Raw genomic sequence first — 17392 nt, 5'->3', positions numbered from 1 at the left:
ATCAAGCATAATATCAGTTGCATTATAGGAGTCCCAGAAGGAGAAGAGAGAGAAAAGGGGGCAGAAAATTTATTTGAAGAAAAAATACTGAAAACTTCCTGAATCTGGGGAAAAAAACAGAAATCTAGATCCAGGAGGCACAGAAAACCCCCAAGAAAATCAACCCAAAGAGGTCTACACCAAGACACACAGAAAAGAATATGGCAAAAAGTAGTGATAAAGAGAGAATTTTAAAAGCAACAAGAGAAAAGGAAAGCAGTTACATACAAAGGAAACCCCATAAGGCTAAGTGGGTTTTTCAGCAGAAACTTTACAGGCCAGAAGGGAGTGGGGCAGGATATATTCAAAGTGCTGAAAGGAAAAAAATCTGCAGTCAAGAATATTCTATCAAACAAAGCTATTATTCAGAAAGGAAGGGGAGAGAGAGTTTCTCAGACAAACAAAAGTTAAAGGAATTCATGACCACTAATCCAGGAGTAAAACCAGCCACTTCCCCATCACACACAGTACCATCAGCCTATCCCAAAGCCACAGTCCTGCCGCCCTCCTGCCCAAGTCAGTGCACTGCCTGGTGTCTGCTCAGTGCCAAGTCAACACACCTTCCGTTCAGATCAGCAGGGACTCAAATCGAGACGCTCCCCTTCAAATTACAGCCCCTATACTCAAATTTGTACACAACAGTGGGCATAATTATAATGGCAGAATGAAGCAACCCAAATGGTGACACTAATTCCGTGAAACATGTAATGAATAAAAGGAGTGTGGTAGGCTGGGAACATCTCCAACAAGCACATCAAAATACAGTACATAGAGCATGACTTCAATTATTAAAAGAACCCCCTCCCCCCAAAAAACCAGTATGGTACTGGCACAAAAATAGACATGTAGATCAATAGAACAGAGTAGCAATCCCAGAAATAAGCCCACGACTATATGGTCAGTTAATCTTCGACAAAGCAGGAAAGAATTTGAATGGCAAAAATGCTCTTCAACAAATTGTGTTGGGAAAACTGGGACAGCCACATGCAAAAGAATGAAACTTTCTTTCACCATACACATGATTAAATTCAAAATGCATTAAAGACCTAAATGTCTGACCTGAAACAATAAATATCCTAGACTCAGCACAGGCAGGAATTTCTGACATCAGCTGTAGCAACATTTTTCTAGATGTCTCCTGAGGCAAGGAATACAAAGGCAAGAATAAACAATAGGGACTACATAAAAATAAAACCTTCTGCACAGTGAAGGAAACAATCAGTAAAACTAAAAGACAACCTACTGAATGGGAGAAGATATTTGCAAATGATGTATTCAATAAAGGGTTAGTGTGTGTGTGTGTGTGTGTGTGTATACACTCCTACAACTTAAAAACCAAATAATCCAATTTAAAAATTGGGCAGAAGACATGAATAAACATTTCTCCAAGAAGACATCCAGATGGTCAACAGACACATGAGAAGATGCTTAGCATCACTCATCATCAGAGAAATGCAAATCAAAACTGCAGTGAGTTATCACCTCACACCTGTCAGAATGGCTAAAATCAAAAACAGAAGAAACAAGTGTTGGCGAGGATGTAGAGGAAAATGAACCCTCCTGTACTGTTTGTGGGAATGCAAACTGGTGGGTAGCCACTGTGCAAAACAGGATAGAGGTTCCTCAAAACAATAAGAATAGAAATAAATAGAATTACTAGTAATTCTACTACTGGGTATTTACCCAAGAATAGGAAAATGGTAATTTGAAAAGATATATGAATCCCTATGTTTATTGCAGCATTATTTACAATAGCCAAATTATGGAAGCAGCCCAAGTGTCCATTGATAGATGAATGGATAAGGAAGATGTATATACAATGGAGTATTACTCAGTTATAAAACGGAATGAAATCTTGCCATTTGCAAAAACATGGATGGTGCTAGAAAGTATAATCTAAGTGAAATAAGTCAGCCAGAGAAAGACAAAAACCATATGATTTCACTCATATGTGGAATTTAAGAAACAAAGAACAAAAAGATGAAAACAGACTCCTAACTATAGAGAACAAACTGATTGTTACCAGAGGGGAGGTGGGGTGGGTGGGGGATGGGAGAAAGAAGTGATGGGAATTAAAGAGGACACTTACTGTGATGAGCCCTGAGTAATGTATGGAAGTGTTGAATCACTATTGTACGCCTGAAACTAGTATAACACTGTTTATTGGAATTAAAATTTTTTAAATTCCAGTTTTATAAGAAACAAGTTTAGAGATGTGTTGGACAACATGGTGCCTATAGAGAATGATACTATATTGTACACTTTAAAAATTTGCCAAGAAGATAGATCTTATATTAAGTGTTGTTACCACAATAAAATAAAAAGGGAGAGAGATGTTAGGATGAGGCTAAGAGATTTGGTAGCATCCAGTGGCAGAATGTATGTAGGGGGTGAACATCCTATTTTCTATTCCCGTGTAACCCTCTACCACAGGAATGGTGGCACCGCTGACTTCAGCAGTTTAAAAGAATGATCATTTTTAGCTCCCAGGTCTGTAGGTCAGAAGCGCAGGCATGGTATGGCTGAGTTCTCTGAGGGTATCAGGAGCACTTGCTGGCCCATCTCTTCTGGAGCTCAGGATCCATTTCCAGGTTCATGTGGTTGTTGGCAACATTCAATTCCTTGCAGTTGTAGGACTGCAGTTGCAGTCCCAGCTGTCCTGCTGTCAGCCAGGGGCTACTTCTGGTTCCCAGAAGCCACTCACATTCATTGACATGTGGTCCCCTCCATCTTCAAAGCCAGGAACAGAGACTCCTTAGTGTCAGATCCTTCTCACACTTCAAATCTTTTCTTTTTCCTTTTCTTTTCTTTCCTCTTCTTCTTGGTTCTTTTCTTTTCTTTTTTCTTTTTCGGGAAAAGATTAGTCCCTTTTAAGGGCATGTGCAATTCGACCAGGACAACCTCCTTTTCTTCAAGGGAACTGACTTGGAACCTTAGTAGATCTACCAGATCCTTTTACAGCAGCACTAACATTGGTGTTTGAAAACTGGGAGGAGTATGTACACCACAGGGTGGGTATTCCGAGGGTCATCTCAGAATTCCGCCTACCACCGTGAAGAATAGGGAGAGGGGAGGGTAGACAGGGAGAGTCTAGCTGGGCACATTTGAGGGACTGTGGAGCCATTAACCATGGCTGAGAATACAGAAGGTAGAGGAGTTTTGGTGGGAAAGTGAGTTCAAATTTAGGTACGTGAGGTAAAGAGTTTAAGAGAAAAAAAATCTCAACTAAGTAATATTTTGTATGTAAGTATGTCTCCTGCCAGACTTATAGGGGCTTGAGCCCCCATAGTATGTTCTTATTCAGGAATTTTCATCTATTGATGAAAAAGAAGTAAGTTATGAAAAGGAACTGAGCTTAGGGACTATGGGGATGAAAGCAGAATACTTTATAAAAATATTTTGTTCATCTCAGCTATCTGAAAGTTCTAAAGAATATTCTCTAACTCCTGATGGGTTATAAAATGTGCCTGAAAATGAGGTACCAGATTTTTATTCTCTAATTTTTCAAGAGAACCTGGCCTCAAGTTTTCATTACAGTTGGTATTTCTACCTCGTGGCAGGAAATGGCAGTCTTCTGGAGAACCGCTTTGCATATTTCTGCCACCTGAAGCTCTCAGTGTGGAGAGTGAGAAGGCTAATTTTCCTTTTTCTTCAAGAACCTATCCGTAAGACTAAAATATCAGCTGTGCGGAATAGCACTTCCAGAGACTACCAAGTGGCCTTCCATTGTCCAGCTAAATAAATTGTTGTTGTTTCTCCCACCTTCCCACAAATTATTGAGATGCCAAGCATTGCAGGCAGGAGAGAGGAGCCCAGTATAACCAACCCTTTTCTGCATTCATCCTACCGAGATTGGGACGCAGGGGCAGACAAACTTAAGGGCAGGTAAATACAATGAATCTAACCAATATTTTAGAGATACGTGTGAAGTGCTAGAGAGCTCCATGGATGGAAAGGAAGGTCAAAATCCAGCCAGTGGATGGATCATAGAAGACATTTTATACCAGGATTGGATTGTGTTGTGTTGTGTTATAGATGCCTGGTGGCTAGGTCTCTATGAGTATGTGTGGTTTTATTCTTTCAAAATTTGTCTCATTTTTTATACAACTTTATTGAGGTAAACATTAATATTTAAAGTGTAATTTGATCAGCTTTGGCAAATTAAATCCCTGTGAAATTGTTACCAAAATTAAAAATAATGAACACATCCTTTAACCCCAAGAGTTTCCTCACACCTTTTATAATACCTCTCTTCCTTTCCATCTCCATACTCTGAATGCTGTCATTACAAATTACTTGGAACTTTCTATAAATGGACCCGTACATGATGTTCTCTTTTCCTGTTTAGCTTTGTCCATTCAACATAATGGTTTTAAGATTCTTCCATATTGTTACATGTTTCATTGTTTACTCTTTTCTGGAGTTCTATACCCTTCTATGGATATGTTAGAATTTATTTATCCTTTTTCCTGCTGGTGGACATTTCAGTTTCCAGTTTGGGGCTATAACAAATGATACTGAGGTGAACGTTTGTGTAGATGTCTTTGCATGAATGTATGCTTTTGTTTCCCTTTGATGAATATCTAGAAGTAGAATGACTACAATATATGATAAAAGTATGTTTAAATTAAGAAACTGCAAAATCGTTTTCCAAAGCGGCTTACCATTTCTCCTTCCCTTCAGCAATGTATGGGAGTTCCGGTTCCTCCACATCCTTGCCGTAATGTGACATGGTCAGTATTTTTAATTTTAGCCAACCTAATGGCTGTGTAGAAACTGTGGTTTCAATTTGCATTCCCCTGATGACGAGTTACGTTGAGCATCTTTTATGTGCTTATTGGCCATTTATGTATTTTCTTTTGTGAAGTGTTCACATTTTTTGGCCCATTTTTAAAACTTTTGAGTTGTAAGACATCACAACAATTTAAGCAAGAGAGTATTCTAATCAAATTTATGTTTTAGAAAAATCACTCAAGCAGGGAATATTGAGGATGAATCACAGCAGGGCCAGACTGAAGAAGGGCCAACTGGGGGTGGGGGGGGGATTGGAATAGGTCCAGCAAAGGATGCTACAGTACTTCCCAGGGGGTTAAGAAGAGATGTCTCTGAGATAGAACTGATACGTGCCGGTGACCACTTTTACATATGAGGGTTAATCAAGGAAATCTCATTCATCTGAAAATGAGGGTTTAGCATTCAAGCGGAAAACAACCACCACCAAATTCCTGTGTAGCGCTCACCATGGGCCAAGAACAGTTCTGAGCATTATCAAAAATACTGACTCAGGATTGATCCTCATAACAGTCCTAATGAGGTGGGCATTATTATTATCCATACTTTTCAGAGGAGGAAACTGAGGCAGAGAGTGAAAAGGTGTCATGCCTGTAACATACAAACAAAACAATCACAGTCAGTGTGAATAAATGTATGGAAGACAATATGGATTAAAGGATAGTAAAACATGGTTCTGGAACCAGGCCCCACGGAGCTCAGATGCTGTATGTACCATAGACTGGTTGCATGACCTTGGGCAAGTTTCTTAGACTCTGTGCCTCTCTCTTTTCTTATTTGTAAAACAAGGATACCACTTTTGTTTAGGTCTGTGTGAGCAGTAAATGAGGAAGCGTGTTAAAAGTTTCTAGAACAAATTACATGCCCAGCGAATGTTAGCGCTCGTCCTGCTTTCCAATAGATGTAGCCATAGGGGTGAGTGAGATGGTCAGGGAAAGCCTGGAGAAAGCGAGGACAGAAAAAAGATGTAAACCGAAGCAGAGCTCCCTCGGTGACAGCATACGAGGAATAAAGGAAAGGGGCTGGAAGAGCCCGTGAGAACAGTGACACTCACTACAGATCAGGATTCCAAAACAGGGCACGGGTGAACGTCACGCATTTCCAGCAAGGGCGCACGGGTGAAACGTCCTAGCTCCTACGCTAGAACAAGGTCCATGTTTCACAAAATACAGCACTCTTAGGATATATTGTAACCAACGCTGAGATGTGATATTTGTGAGGCATTCAGTCACTTTTTAAAGCTTGAACTGTAAAAGTAGCATGTGCTCAACAAAAAACAATTTGAATAAAACAGAATCTTCAGTTCCTGCACGCCCCCAGGGGCACCACCAGTACTAGTTGGTTTGGACCTTTCTAGATCATTTGATGTATGCCTTCGTACACAAGAATGTGGCACCTTCAGGTTAATAGGTACAGTATACTACAACAGTACAAAAACCCTCATATTTTTAAATAGTGTGGTAATAATCAAAACTAGATTATAATGTTTATCATTCTCTTACTGATGATAGGTTGATTATAATTTTTTCTACGGTAAATTCAATTGCAATTAACGCTCCAGTGTAAACAGGAGCATGCAAATGAAACTGGTCTAAGGGCATGTGTATTTTAAATTGTGATGGAACTGCAAAATTGCCTTCCAAAAATGTTTTAGCAATTCGAAGCCATAATAGTTAAAATTTATTGAATATTCACCAGACGCAAACACTATACTAAGGGCTTTATGTACAGCATCTCAACAAGCTCTGTTGGGTCTGTCCTATCATTAGGACTTTCATTTGGTAGATAAAGAAATGAAGGCCTGGGAAGGAGGAGTGAATTGAATGAGGTAACATGGGTGAGAAGTCATGGAGCAGTGATGTGAACCCAGGTCTTTAGTACTGTCTGTAAGCTGTGCTGATTCTTTTACTTGTCACTATTGGTTTTATCTACGCCTTCCTCTTTCATCCGTTCATTTTCACTGCTAGAGTGCATCTTTGAATCTGTCTTCCAGGAAAAATATGGGGATGGTAAATAGGTCTAAGTTCCTGTATGTCTAAATGAGTTCATTTTATTGTCACTCTTGAGTGATAGTCTGGTGTGAGCAGTGGCTGGTTATAGACGTCTAGGTTCCTACCCATTTTTCCCACAGGACATAATGTGTCCTTTGTCATCTGATACCCTGTTGCACATGAGATGTTTGATGCCTGGTAGATTCCTTTTTCCTCCCCCACTCCCTCTCCTCCTCCTCCTCCTTCTTTCTTTCTCTCTCATTATGGGATTCTCTCTCTATTGCTGAGGTTTATAAATTTTCAAAAGAAATATCTGAATCTTTGCATCTGAAGGCCTATCTTTCATTTAGGGAAGATGGGAGATCCTACTAGGTAGATAGATACTGGCTCTCTTGGATCTGTTTTCCACACCTCAGTATTTTTTCTCAATTTGCATCCCTATCCTTTTAAAGTTATGTTCTAGGGAAATCTATTAGCTTGATTTTTTAATTTAACATTTAGGTCTGCAGTAATGTCTGTCATTTTATTTAGCCCTATTAGATATTTTTTGAAAATACTTCTGACCTTAAAGATCTTTCCTTCTTCAGTGGCCTATTTATAGCAGTCGTATCTGCAGGGACACTAGTTTATGTTCATTTATGTACCAGTCATATCAAAATATAATATTAAATCAGGATGAGCAGCAAAACTAAAGAGTGTAAAATAGGTGGGATTTGAATGGCCATTGCGTCCAGGGATCAGCCCTATCACACTCGGTGGTTCCTCTCTATAAGAGAAATTTGGTGTCGGCTCTTTTGCTATCCTGACATGAAATCCATGGATCGTGTAATCTGCGGAATCAAGAAGAAACCCCATTCTAATGTAAAGGAGAAATCAAAGGGAAACAATTGAGCACAGAACATGCATTTTGACACGTACAGACTCAAGCAGCTCTTCTCTAGAGATAGCGGTAGCCAGCGGTGTCTGGGTGGTACGGTCGGTTGAGGGTCCAGCTCTTGGTTTTGGCTCAGGTCGGGATCTGTGGTCGTGATCTCAGGATCGTGAGATGGAGCCCTGCGTCCATTGGGCTCCACGCGGAGTCTGCTTAAAGACTTTCTCTCCCTCTCCCCCTGCCCCTACCACCCTTACCCCCACCCCTGCCCCCAGACTCTCTTTCTCTCTCTCTTTCAAATAAGTAAATGAATTTTTTTAAAAAAAGATAGCAGTAGTCAAATGCACACAGTCACTGCATGTGCCACGGCAAGGCCTACGCACTGACGTGAGGCACAGGGGCCACGAGCGCTCTTGCCGTTAGTGACACGAGGTTCCAGAATGATGAAGAACTCATACTACGTTGTGAAAAGAACGAAACACAATCTTCTTTGGATTTACATGGTAGTGCATTCCTGGAAAATTCAGTGTATATTATAACCTAGCCAAAATAGCACTCATGTCCTCATTTCCCAAGTTGCTTGAGCCAATGTTTATTTTTATTTTTTCCCTCAGAAAAGCTTTTAAGGCGACAAATGTTCCCAAGTTCAGTTTTAGTCCTACTTCATAGATCGAGAGAGCTTCATTGTTTTCTGAACAATCTGCAGTTTCCTTTTCATTTCCTCAGTGATCAGGGTACTTATGAATTTTTCACAAAATTTTCTAGGTGTTTTTCCCCCCTTCGGTTTCTGTTTGTCATTTATTTTCAGTTCTGTGGGACTGTGGTGATACAATGTGATTGAAGTGTTTGGAGATTTGGGGATTTAATGAGGTTTTGCTTGCGGCCTGAGGATTGTGTTTCATCAGTGCTCAGTGGGGCTCGTCAGTATCAGGTGTAACGTCAGTTTGCAGCATAAAGCATTCTTTCCGTGGCTGTGAGATCCGCCAGAGAAATTAAGACATGTGGACCTTCTGTGGCCATTTTCTTCACAGTGTAAGAGTTTTAGAAATAACCAAGTAATGTGGTTTTGTTGATTACGTTTTTCAAGGTTTTGCTTTTATGTCTTCTGTCTGTGCTCTTCCTTTTGTGGCTTGTACCATTGATTATTACGGGAGGACGTTTTGACCCCATAAATAAACATTAAATTCAATTTTGATATTATTGCCTCCTTTGCTTTCTCTTTGTTTGCATCTGCCTGGCTTATTGTTGCCAGTCCTTTTACTTATGCTATATAGCTTCTCTTTAACGTTTACAGTAATTATATTGTTCTGTAGCCATGGTTATTTAAATGTATTCCTATTTAGATCTCTTCTATGTTCGCGTACTAATTAATTGAGTGCCTGGGGCAAGGGTGCTTGGGTGGCTGTTGGTTAAGGTCCAACTCTTGGTTTCTGCTCAGGTCATGATCTCAGGATCCTGGGATCAAAGCCCTGCGTCAGGCTCTGCACTCAGCATGCAGTCTGTTGGAGATTCTCTCTCCCTCTCCCTCTGCTCCTCCCATTCATGGCATTCTCTCTCTCTCTCTCAAATAAATAAAATCTTTAAAAAAAGAAAAGAGTGCCTGGGGCAGAGTAAAGGATCGACAGATGGAGTATTTGATACTACTATTGTCCACATCAAGTTATTAACTTTGTTCAAAATGGTAGACCCACAAGCATGATAAATTTGTAAATCGAAAAACATAAAAACAACTTTCTCCAAACTTTAAGGTTAAAATCTCATCCATATTGTGGAGGAAAAAAATGGAACACAAGAAGAGTATAATTTAAATGTAGTCTCTTGCTTTGGCCCACCCCTATAGGTTCCAGAAATTTCTTTTAAAAAAGATTTTTAAAAAAATTCCAGTATAGTGGACATACACTGTTACGTTAGTTTTAAGTGTTTAGCGGTGACTTGACGACTTTGTTTGTAATGCTGTGCTCACAAGTGTGGCTACCATCCGTTACCATACACACTATTATAATACCGTTGACTACATTTCCTGTGCTGTGCCTTTCATCTCCATGACCTGTTCACTCCATGACTGGAAGCCTGTGTCTCCCTCCCCTTCCTTCATTTTGCCCGCACCCCCACCCTCGCCTCTGACGACCATCAGTTTGTCCTATGTATTTATGGGTCTCTTACAGCTTGTGATTTGTTTGGTGTGGTATTTTTTTAGATTCTGTAAAACTAACATCATATGGTATTTGTCTTTGTTTGACTTATTTCACTTAGCATTATACCTTTTCGGTCCATCCATGTTGTCACAAGTGACAAGATCTTCTTTTTTATGGTTGAATAATATTCCAGAGTGTGTGTGTGTACACATCACTGTTATCCATTCATGTATTGATGGACACTTTGGTTGCTTCCCTATCTTGGCTGTTGTAAATAATGCTGCAGATAACATAAGGGGTGCATATATTTTTTCAAACTGTGGAATTACTGAACCATATGGCAGTTCTATTTTTAATATTTTAAGGAGCCTCCACACTGTTTTCCACCACAGCTGCGCTAATTTACATTCCCACCAACAGTGCACGAGGGCTCCTTTTCCCCCATATCCTCGCCAACATTTGTTATTTCTTGTCTTTTTGATTCTGGCCATTCTTATGGATATAAGATGATATCTCATTTGATTGGTATTTCTCTAATGATTAGTGATTTTGAGCATCTTTTCATGTGTCTCTTGGCCATCTGTATGTCTCTTTGGAAAAATGTATATGTAGGTCCTCTGCCCATTTTTAATTGGATTACTTGTGGGGTTTTTTGTGTTTGGTTGTATAAGTTATTTATATATTTTGAATATTAACCCCTTATCAGATATATCATTTGCAAATATCTTCTCCCATTTGGTAGGTTGCCTTTTTGTTTTGTTGATGGTTTCCTTTGCAGTGCAAAAGCTTTTTATTTTGATGTAGTCCCAGTAATTTATTTTTGCTTTTGTTTCCCTTGCCTGAGGAGACCTATCTAGAAAAATGTTAACACTGAGGTCAAAGAAATTACTGCCTATGTTTTCCTTTAGTTTTATGGTTTCATATCTCACATTTAGGTCTCTAATTCATTTTGAGTTCATTTTTGTGTTTGTAAGAAAGTGGTTCAGTTTCATTCTTTTGCATGTAGCTGTCCTGTTTTCCCAACACCATATATTGAGGAGACTTTTTCCCCATTGTATATTCATGCCTCTTTTGTTGTAGATTAATGTACTGTGTAAGTGTGAGTATATTTCTGGGCTCTCTAGTTTGTTCTATAAAATCATTTTTTCTAGTTCTGTAAAAAATGCTATTGGTATTTTGATAGGGATTGCACTGAATCTGTAGATTGCTTTGGGTAGTGTGGACATTTTAACAATATTAGTTCTTTCCATTTGTGTCATCTTCAATTTTTTTCATCAGTGTATTTTTATAGTTTTCTGAGTACCGGTCTTTCACTCCTTGGTTAGGTTTTTACCTAGGTATTTTATTCTTTTTGGTGCAATTGTAAATGGAATTGTCTTAAAATCTCTGCTAGTTTGTTACTAGTGTTTAGAAACACAAGTGATTTCTGTGTATTAATTTTGTGTCCTGCATCTTTATCCAACTCACTTATTACTTCTAATATTTTTTTAGTAGAGTGTTCAGGGTTTTCTATGTAGAGTATCACGTCATCTGCAGATAGTTTTACTTCTTCCTTACCAGTCTGGATGCCCTGTTTCTTCTTGCTGTGGCTAGGACTTCCAGTACTAAGTTGAGTAAGTGGTGAGAGAGGACATGCTTGTTTTGCTCCTGACCTTAGGGGAAAAGTGCTTAGTTTTTCACCATTGACTATGATGTTAGCTGTGGGTTTTTCATAGGTGGGCTTTTATCATTTTGAGGTATGTTCCCTCTAGACCCACTTCTTGAGAGTTTTTAACATGATTGGATGTTGAATTGTATCAAATGCTTTTCTGCATCTATTGAGATGATCATATGATTTTTATGGTTCCAGAGTGTTTTCCAGTTCGATCACTAGGTCACTCCAGGGCATGAGACAGCTGAGTGGAAAGACCACCTTTGGTAAGTGAAAGGGAAGAGTGGGAGTGGCCCGAGTTACTCACAGCTGCTGCTTTCCAAGTAAACAGCCTAACAGTGACATACACCATCAGAACATTTATAATTTTCTCAGTTTTATTAAGATATAATTGACATTTAATATTGTGTAAGTTTAGGGTATAAAATGTGATGAATTAATACATATATGTATGGTGCGAGGATTACCACGGTCAGGTTAGCACTTCCAACACCTCATGTAATTACCTTTGTGTGTGTATGTGCGTGTGGTGACAAAATCTACTCTTAACAATATTGTATCATGTACTTGAAAGTTGTTAACTATAGTCAGTATGTTGTACATTCGATCCACAGAATTTATCTTATAACTGGAAGTTTTACCCTTGACCAGGATCTCCCCATTTCCCCTACGCTCTAGCCTGGGCAACTACCATTTTACATTCTGAGTTTGCCTTTTTCAGAATCCATATATAAATGAGAACATAGTTATTGCCTTTCTCAGACTTATTCCTTTTGGGCATATGACCCTCAAAGTGCATCCATGTTGTTGCAAAAGGCAGAATTTCCTTCTTTTTCATAGCTGAATAATATTGGGGGGGTGTGTGTATTTCCATTCTTGATCCGTTCATCTGTTGATAGACACTTGTTTCCTTGTCCTGCCTATTACGAGTAATGCAATGAACTTGGGAGTATAGATATCTCTTTGAGGTGGTGATTTCATATCTTTCAGATATATACCTATAAGTGGAATTGCTGGATTATAATGCTGTTCTGTTTTTAATTTTTTGAGGAACCTCCATAGTTTCCCATAGTGGCTGCACCAATTTATATTCCCACCAACAGGCCATGAGAACCTTTCTTGTGTATTCAGAAATTAGTGGAAGGAGGTCCCAGGACTGGTTCAACAGTTCAATGCTATTATGGATTTAGGATCTTTCCTTTTTTCTACTCAGTCATTCTACAAATTGGCTTTTATTATCCTCTGGTTTAAGGTTGAGATTATGGCTGTCATATTGGCAAACCTCACAAAATAACTGGAGTACCTCAAACAGAAAGGATGGGGACAGGGGCATAAAAGATCTTTTACCTCATGCAGTTGTTTAATCTTTGACAAAGTAAATCAGGGGAACAACTCTTACTCGTAGCTCTCCAACAGATATTACCTGGAACTGGGCAGCAACCAACTCAGGTTAATCCCTGCAAAGCGCATACGGTCTTGATTCATCACGAAGGACGGGGACTCAGGCAGACTAAACAGAATTGCATGTTATGCTATACGAGGATGCTTCTGGTAAGAGCCACTGTTTGTGGATTACCCAGTTCGTACAGGCCTAGGTACACCAAGTTGTATTTGACTTAAAGCAACAGTGTTTTGAGAAAATTATAAACTGTGCATGCACAAAAAGGGTAAACCCTTTCCAAAGTACCAAATCTCGTGTTTCCAGCTCTGGGTCAAGTTATAGCAACACCAGGAAGCACAATGCAGTGAAGACAGTGTGGTTGCAGGGAGGCGGACCCTGATTCCAGTACTCATCAACGTCGGTCACTTTGGGCAAGGTACTGAAGCCCCGCCCCTCACTCTTCTCAGTTGTAAAATATGAAGATATTATCTTTCATGTAAAGGAGCTGTGAGACTTAAATGAGATACTGAATGGAAATCATACAGATGTCTGATGACTAGTAAGTACAGTTTGGTCGGCAGTGGTTGGTCATGCATCGGAGTGTGTGTGTAAGACAGCTGTTTCAAAAAATACTCCCTGCCCTCCGGGAGCTTGTGGCTAAGGGAGAAAGCATTTGGAAAGGAAGTATGGTAGCAGAAGAAAGGGCATTAATACAATTAAGGGACATTTCTTGCAAATCGATATAAGTTATATTGCATACCAGTGGCTAAAAATAAAAATTTGTTCACTTCCCTACTGAGGATTACTTAATTGGGTCCTGATGTATCACTTGGAAGTAATGGATGTTTTTTACATAATAAAACCGTCACAGAAATTATTAGGAAACTTCCAGTGAATTTCCTAATGGAGAACCGTTTATATGGGGTATTTATAGAGCTATTTTAAAATTGTGTGATGTGAGAATAATCACTATAACACAGGAGTTCACAGTTATTGAATATTTCTGTCCCAGGTTTTGTTCCAAGTACTGCTCATGGATCAGCTCTTCCATACTCACAACGATCCCGTGAGGTAAGCAGAATGATGATTCTCCTGATCAGAGGGGTTAAATGACCGTCTCAAGGTGGCAAAGCCAGAATCTGAACTCAGGAAGTGGGCCCCAGCTCCCCTGCTCCCGACTGTTACCCTGTACGGTGTTTCAGCGGAAGCAGGGCTGGGGCTCACTGGCCAACTGCTGAAGCAAGGCCAACGCGGATGAGCTCGTGTATCTAAGCCGGTGGCAGTTTGTCCTCGTACACAGCTAAATAAAAAAGTTTAGTTTTGCCTAACTGGAATTCAGGAACAGGACGTGGATAATGCTCTAATTCCTGATGGGGAGGAATGGGCGAAGGGACAATCCCATCACGGATGGGCCCAGATCGTCCACCCCCCCCCTCATTTCTCCATATCTTTGAATGGCTGCACTGTATGGATAGGAGCAGGACGAGGGAATTCCATCTCTCCAATAAATTATTTGACGGAAACAAACATGAAGTTTAATTTTAGACATGGCAAGTTCAAACTGAACCACTTGGTATAACAGAATTTGTTTTACCATGGGGAACGATACCATAAATACCCCAGCGCAAGAACTACTGTGCAGAAGTACACACGTAATTTGAAGATACTTTATTAAGATCAAAGGTTTTCCATTACATTTATTTAGAAATCCTTACTAGTCAAAAAGAAAATAAATAGAAATCTAGATCTTCAAGAAGATTTTAATAACAACAGTTTTGTAATCTATGAAGATTACAGGTTTGTCAATTTGAAATGATTTAGATACATTCAATCATTACACAACACCAGGAATGTCAGCCTTAAAGATACTAAGAACATCTATAGGAGTAATTAAAGCAACAGGAAAAAATATCTCCATTTCACCTTTTTAACTGACTCTAATTTGGTAATCATAGGAACACAGAATTTTCTGATCTCAGATTTTAAATATATGGACTGAAAAATATAAACATTGCTCCTCTCTCAAATAGTGGCTGACACTGTCTTGGGAGCTGGCCGAACTAGCACAGTGAGGAGACCGTGCCCGTCTCCTTGCTGGAGGAGGTCTGGGTGCAGACACGAGAGTCCAGGGCCTTCTGCAAGTTACCAACGAGCCCCTGGCACTGCCTAACTCAGTTTGAACCTAATCTCTAAACATCAAAATGGCTGCGTAAATATCACTTGCAAAGCCATGTACCTAATAAAAGATTTCTCAAATTGTTAGGATGCCCCTTTTCATTAAAGAAAAAAACCCCAAAAAACAAAAAAAGAAAACAAAAAAACCAAAACATTGTTCAGTTCTAGTGTGAAAAGGGAGAAAGATCTGGGCAGTTATATTTTTACATAACACCCCATCACCACCAACAGCCAAAAGGACTCTCTTTCCACCACATTACAACACCCTCTACCCCCACGGTAAAGAATTCAGTTGGACTGCCTAAATTATTCAGACAATTGCCTAGATAATTATATGTTTTCCATTACTCTTTGTACAGGAAGTTTTGATTTAGAGGAGATGTTAGCCAGGGTTCAAAGAGGAGTCTATTCTACCCAAACTCTCCGTGTAAGACTTGTATTATCTTAGAGCAGCCATACAACTTTAAAGTATGGCAGCCCTCTTCCCCACTCTTTTAAAAAACTAAATGGCTTGCTGTTGAGTTTATAAATGTGGAACTCACTGTCTGGATTACGTTAAGTAACATTTAGTCTGTTTTAGTGTTGAGTGTGTATCAAGGCCACTGCAGTAGTTTTTGTCTGTTTCTAATATGAAATTTGACAGGTCTGAAGGAAATCCAGTGGATAACGCTACCAAATGCACGGGCGCTTAGAACACTTGGGGGCTGTCTGTACGAACAAAGGTCAATATTTACATGGAATGTTGACCCTGACTTATAAAACTACTCTTTTAAATTATGACATCTTTACATACAATTTATTTTATGAATAGCTCCATTTGATAATTAAAAAAATATGCCTTTCAAAGATTTCATAAATATATAAAATTTCCCTACATTCTATTTTTCTTTAAACATGACATCTAAACTCTCTTTACAAATCAACAAAAAATATTTTCTGTTTGAAAGTCACAGATGCAATGATTTTTGATCGGCAGGGTCTTACTGCATGCAAGAATGGCAAGACGTGTTCTCTTTTACAACTTGCAGACCTTTCTAGTATCTCGAGCTATGTGATTTATTTGCTGAAGTTCAGTAGTAACAAAGAAAAATGAGAGCCCATCTAAATATTTACAATACAAGAGTCTTTCTTAAAATTCTTTAAAAATGGTTAAGATTAGGACGGTACCTGACCAGCGGTAAGAGTTAAGTTTGATGATGAGGAGTAAGTTCACGTGACACAGAACGTTTCCAAAATACATCTTAGTGCAATTTAAATACATGATCAATTGCACATGTGAAAAATGATCACATTTTAACTGTATCGATAACACGTAAAACATCTACTTTTAGAACAGGAATCACACTCTTACAATTCATTGGATGATGACCCTGTCTGAAGATGTACAAATAAAAACGTCCCTTGTAATCGTTACTCACCCCAAGATATCACCAGCCTTACAAAATACCATAAGGAAAGGCGTTTGGTTACATATATAATCATTTTTAAAAGTCTTATCGTCCCTCATTAAATATTCAAGTCACTGATATGATGTAGTCCTACGAGGCCTTCTCAAGCTACAACATGCAGGCCACTCACTAAGGCAAATGTGTCGTAATTCCTTTAAGAAAGATTTTTAAATACACTCTAACTATATTGTATATATGTAAGAAGAAGGTGGCGCTTTTAGAACAGTAAGAGGGCGCCTTCCTGTCAGCCTAGTGAACCCCTAGTGACCCGTCCGAAGAAGAGCCACGCTGTCCTGTTTGCCCGGAGCTGCTCGAGGCGGCTAATACCTTCAAATGTTAATGTACAAACTTGATGGAGGCACCACGTCTGAGACCCGCCGAAGCACTGAACTCCGTATCAATTCTCTAGCTGTTTCTCTCTAAAAAGTCCAACCTCATCTTGGAGATACAGCTGTATACTAAAGACAACCAGAAGGTTCAAAGCTCTGCTCAAAATACAGGACTGTGCACCTTCTGAGTTTGGCTCTTCTACGCAAATATTGGGTTTGAAGTAAGGCTGGATAAAGACACAAAACCAACATTGAGTCTTAAGCAAGACTGCACATCCGCAACAGTGATACAGATGAAAAACCCGACCACCAGGACGGTACCTGATTTCCTCACGCGCTCTACAAAAAAGACGACCGTGGGAACTTCCCTTAGTTATGAATGTAACCAGCTCACGGGAACCCAGTGGGCTTCCGTCTCTAATTTGTCGAAAGTTGTTTTTAGCTCATTGAATGCCACGGTGAGGTCATCATTTACTATAATTTTGTCAAAAAGGTGACCATACTGATTTTCCATTATCTGTGCAGATTTAATCATTTCCTGAAAGTCTTCCTCCTGCAAAAGGAAGTATTAAAAAAACTTT

At 39.4% G+C, this 17392-nt stretch overlaps 1 protein-coding gene and 1 long non-coding RNA gene across 6 annotated transcripts in view; one reads left to right on the top strand and one right to left on the bottom strand.

Annotated features, from left to right (window-relative positions):
* Window positions 1–17392, top strand: part of LOC113244256 (uncharacterized) — a 73722-nt gene that overhangs the window by 47397 nt on the left and 8933 nt on the right. For all 3 annotated transcript variants that reach the window (XR_006408150.3, XR_003312337.4, XR_006408152.3), the window contains 3 exons: window positions 11677–11744; window positions 13184–13295; window positions 13872–13930. This is a non-coding gene — a long non-coding RNA (uncharacterized LOC113244256). The remainder of the gene's footprint in view (window positions 1–11676; window positions 11745–13183; window positions 13296–13871; window positions 13931–17392) is intronic.
* MPP7 (MAGUK p55 scaffold protein 7) overlaps window positions 14513–17392 on the bottom strand; it is a 283281-nt gene continuing 280401 nt past the window's right edge. For all 3 annotated transcript variants that reach the window (XM_057304655.1, XM_057304654.1, XM_044378520.3), the window contains one exon: window positions 14513–17364. In XM_057304655.1, coding sequence (XP_057160638.1) covers window positions 17185–17364 — 180 coding nt within the window. In that variant the 3' untranslated portion in view covers window positions 14513–17184. The remainder of the gene's footprint in view (window positions 17365–17392) is intronic.

Source organism: Ursus arctos, unplaced genomic scaffold (assembly GCF_023065955.2).
Source record: "Ursus arctos isolate Adak ecotype North America unplaced genomic scaffold, UrsArc2.0 scaffold_30, whole genome shotgun sequence".
In the NCBI taxonomy this organism is placed as follows: Eukaryota; Metazoa; Chordata; class Mammalia; order Carnivora; family Ursidae; genus Ursus; species Ursus arctos.
Note: the sequence above shows the minus strand (reverse complement) of the source record. Positions and strands in the feature narration are given on the sequence as shown.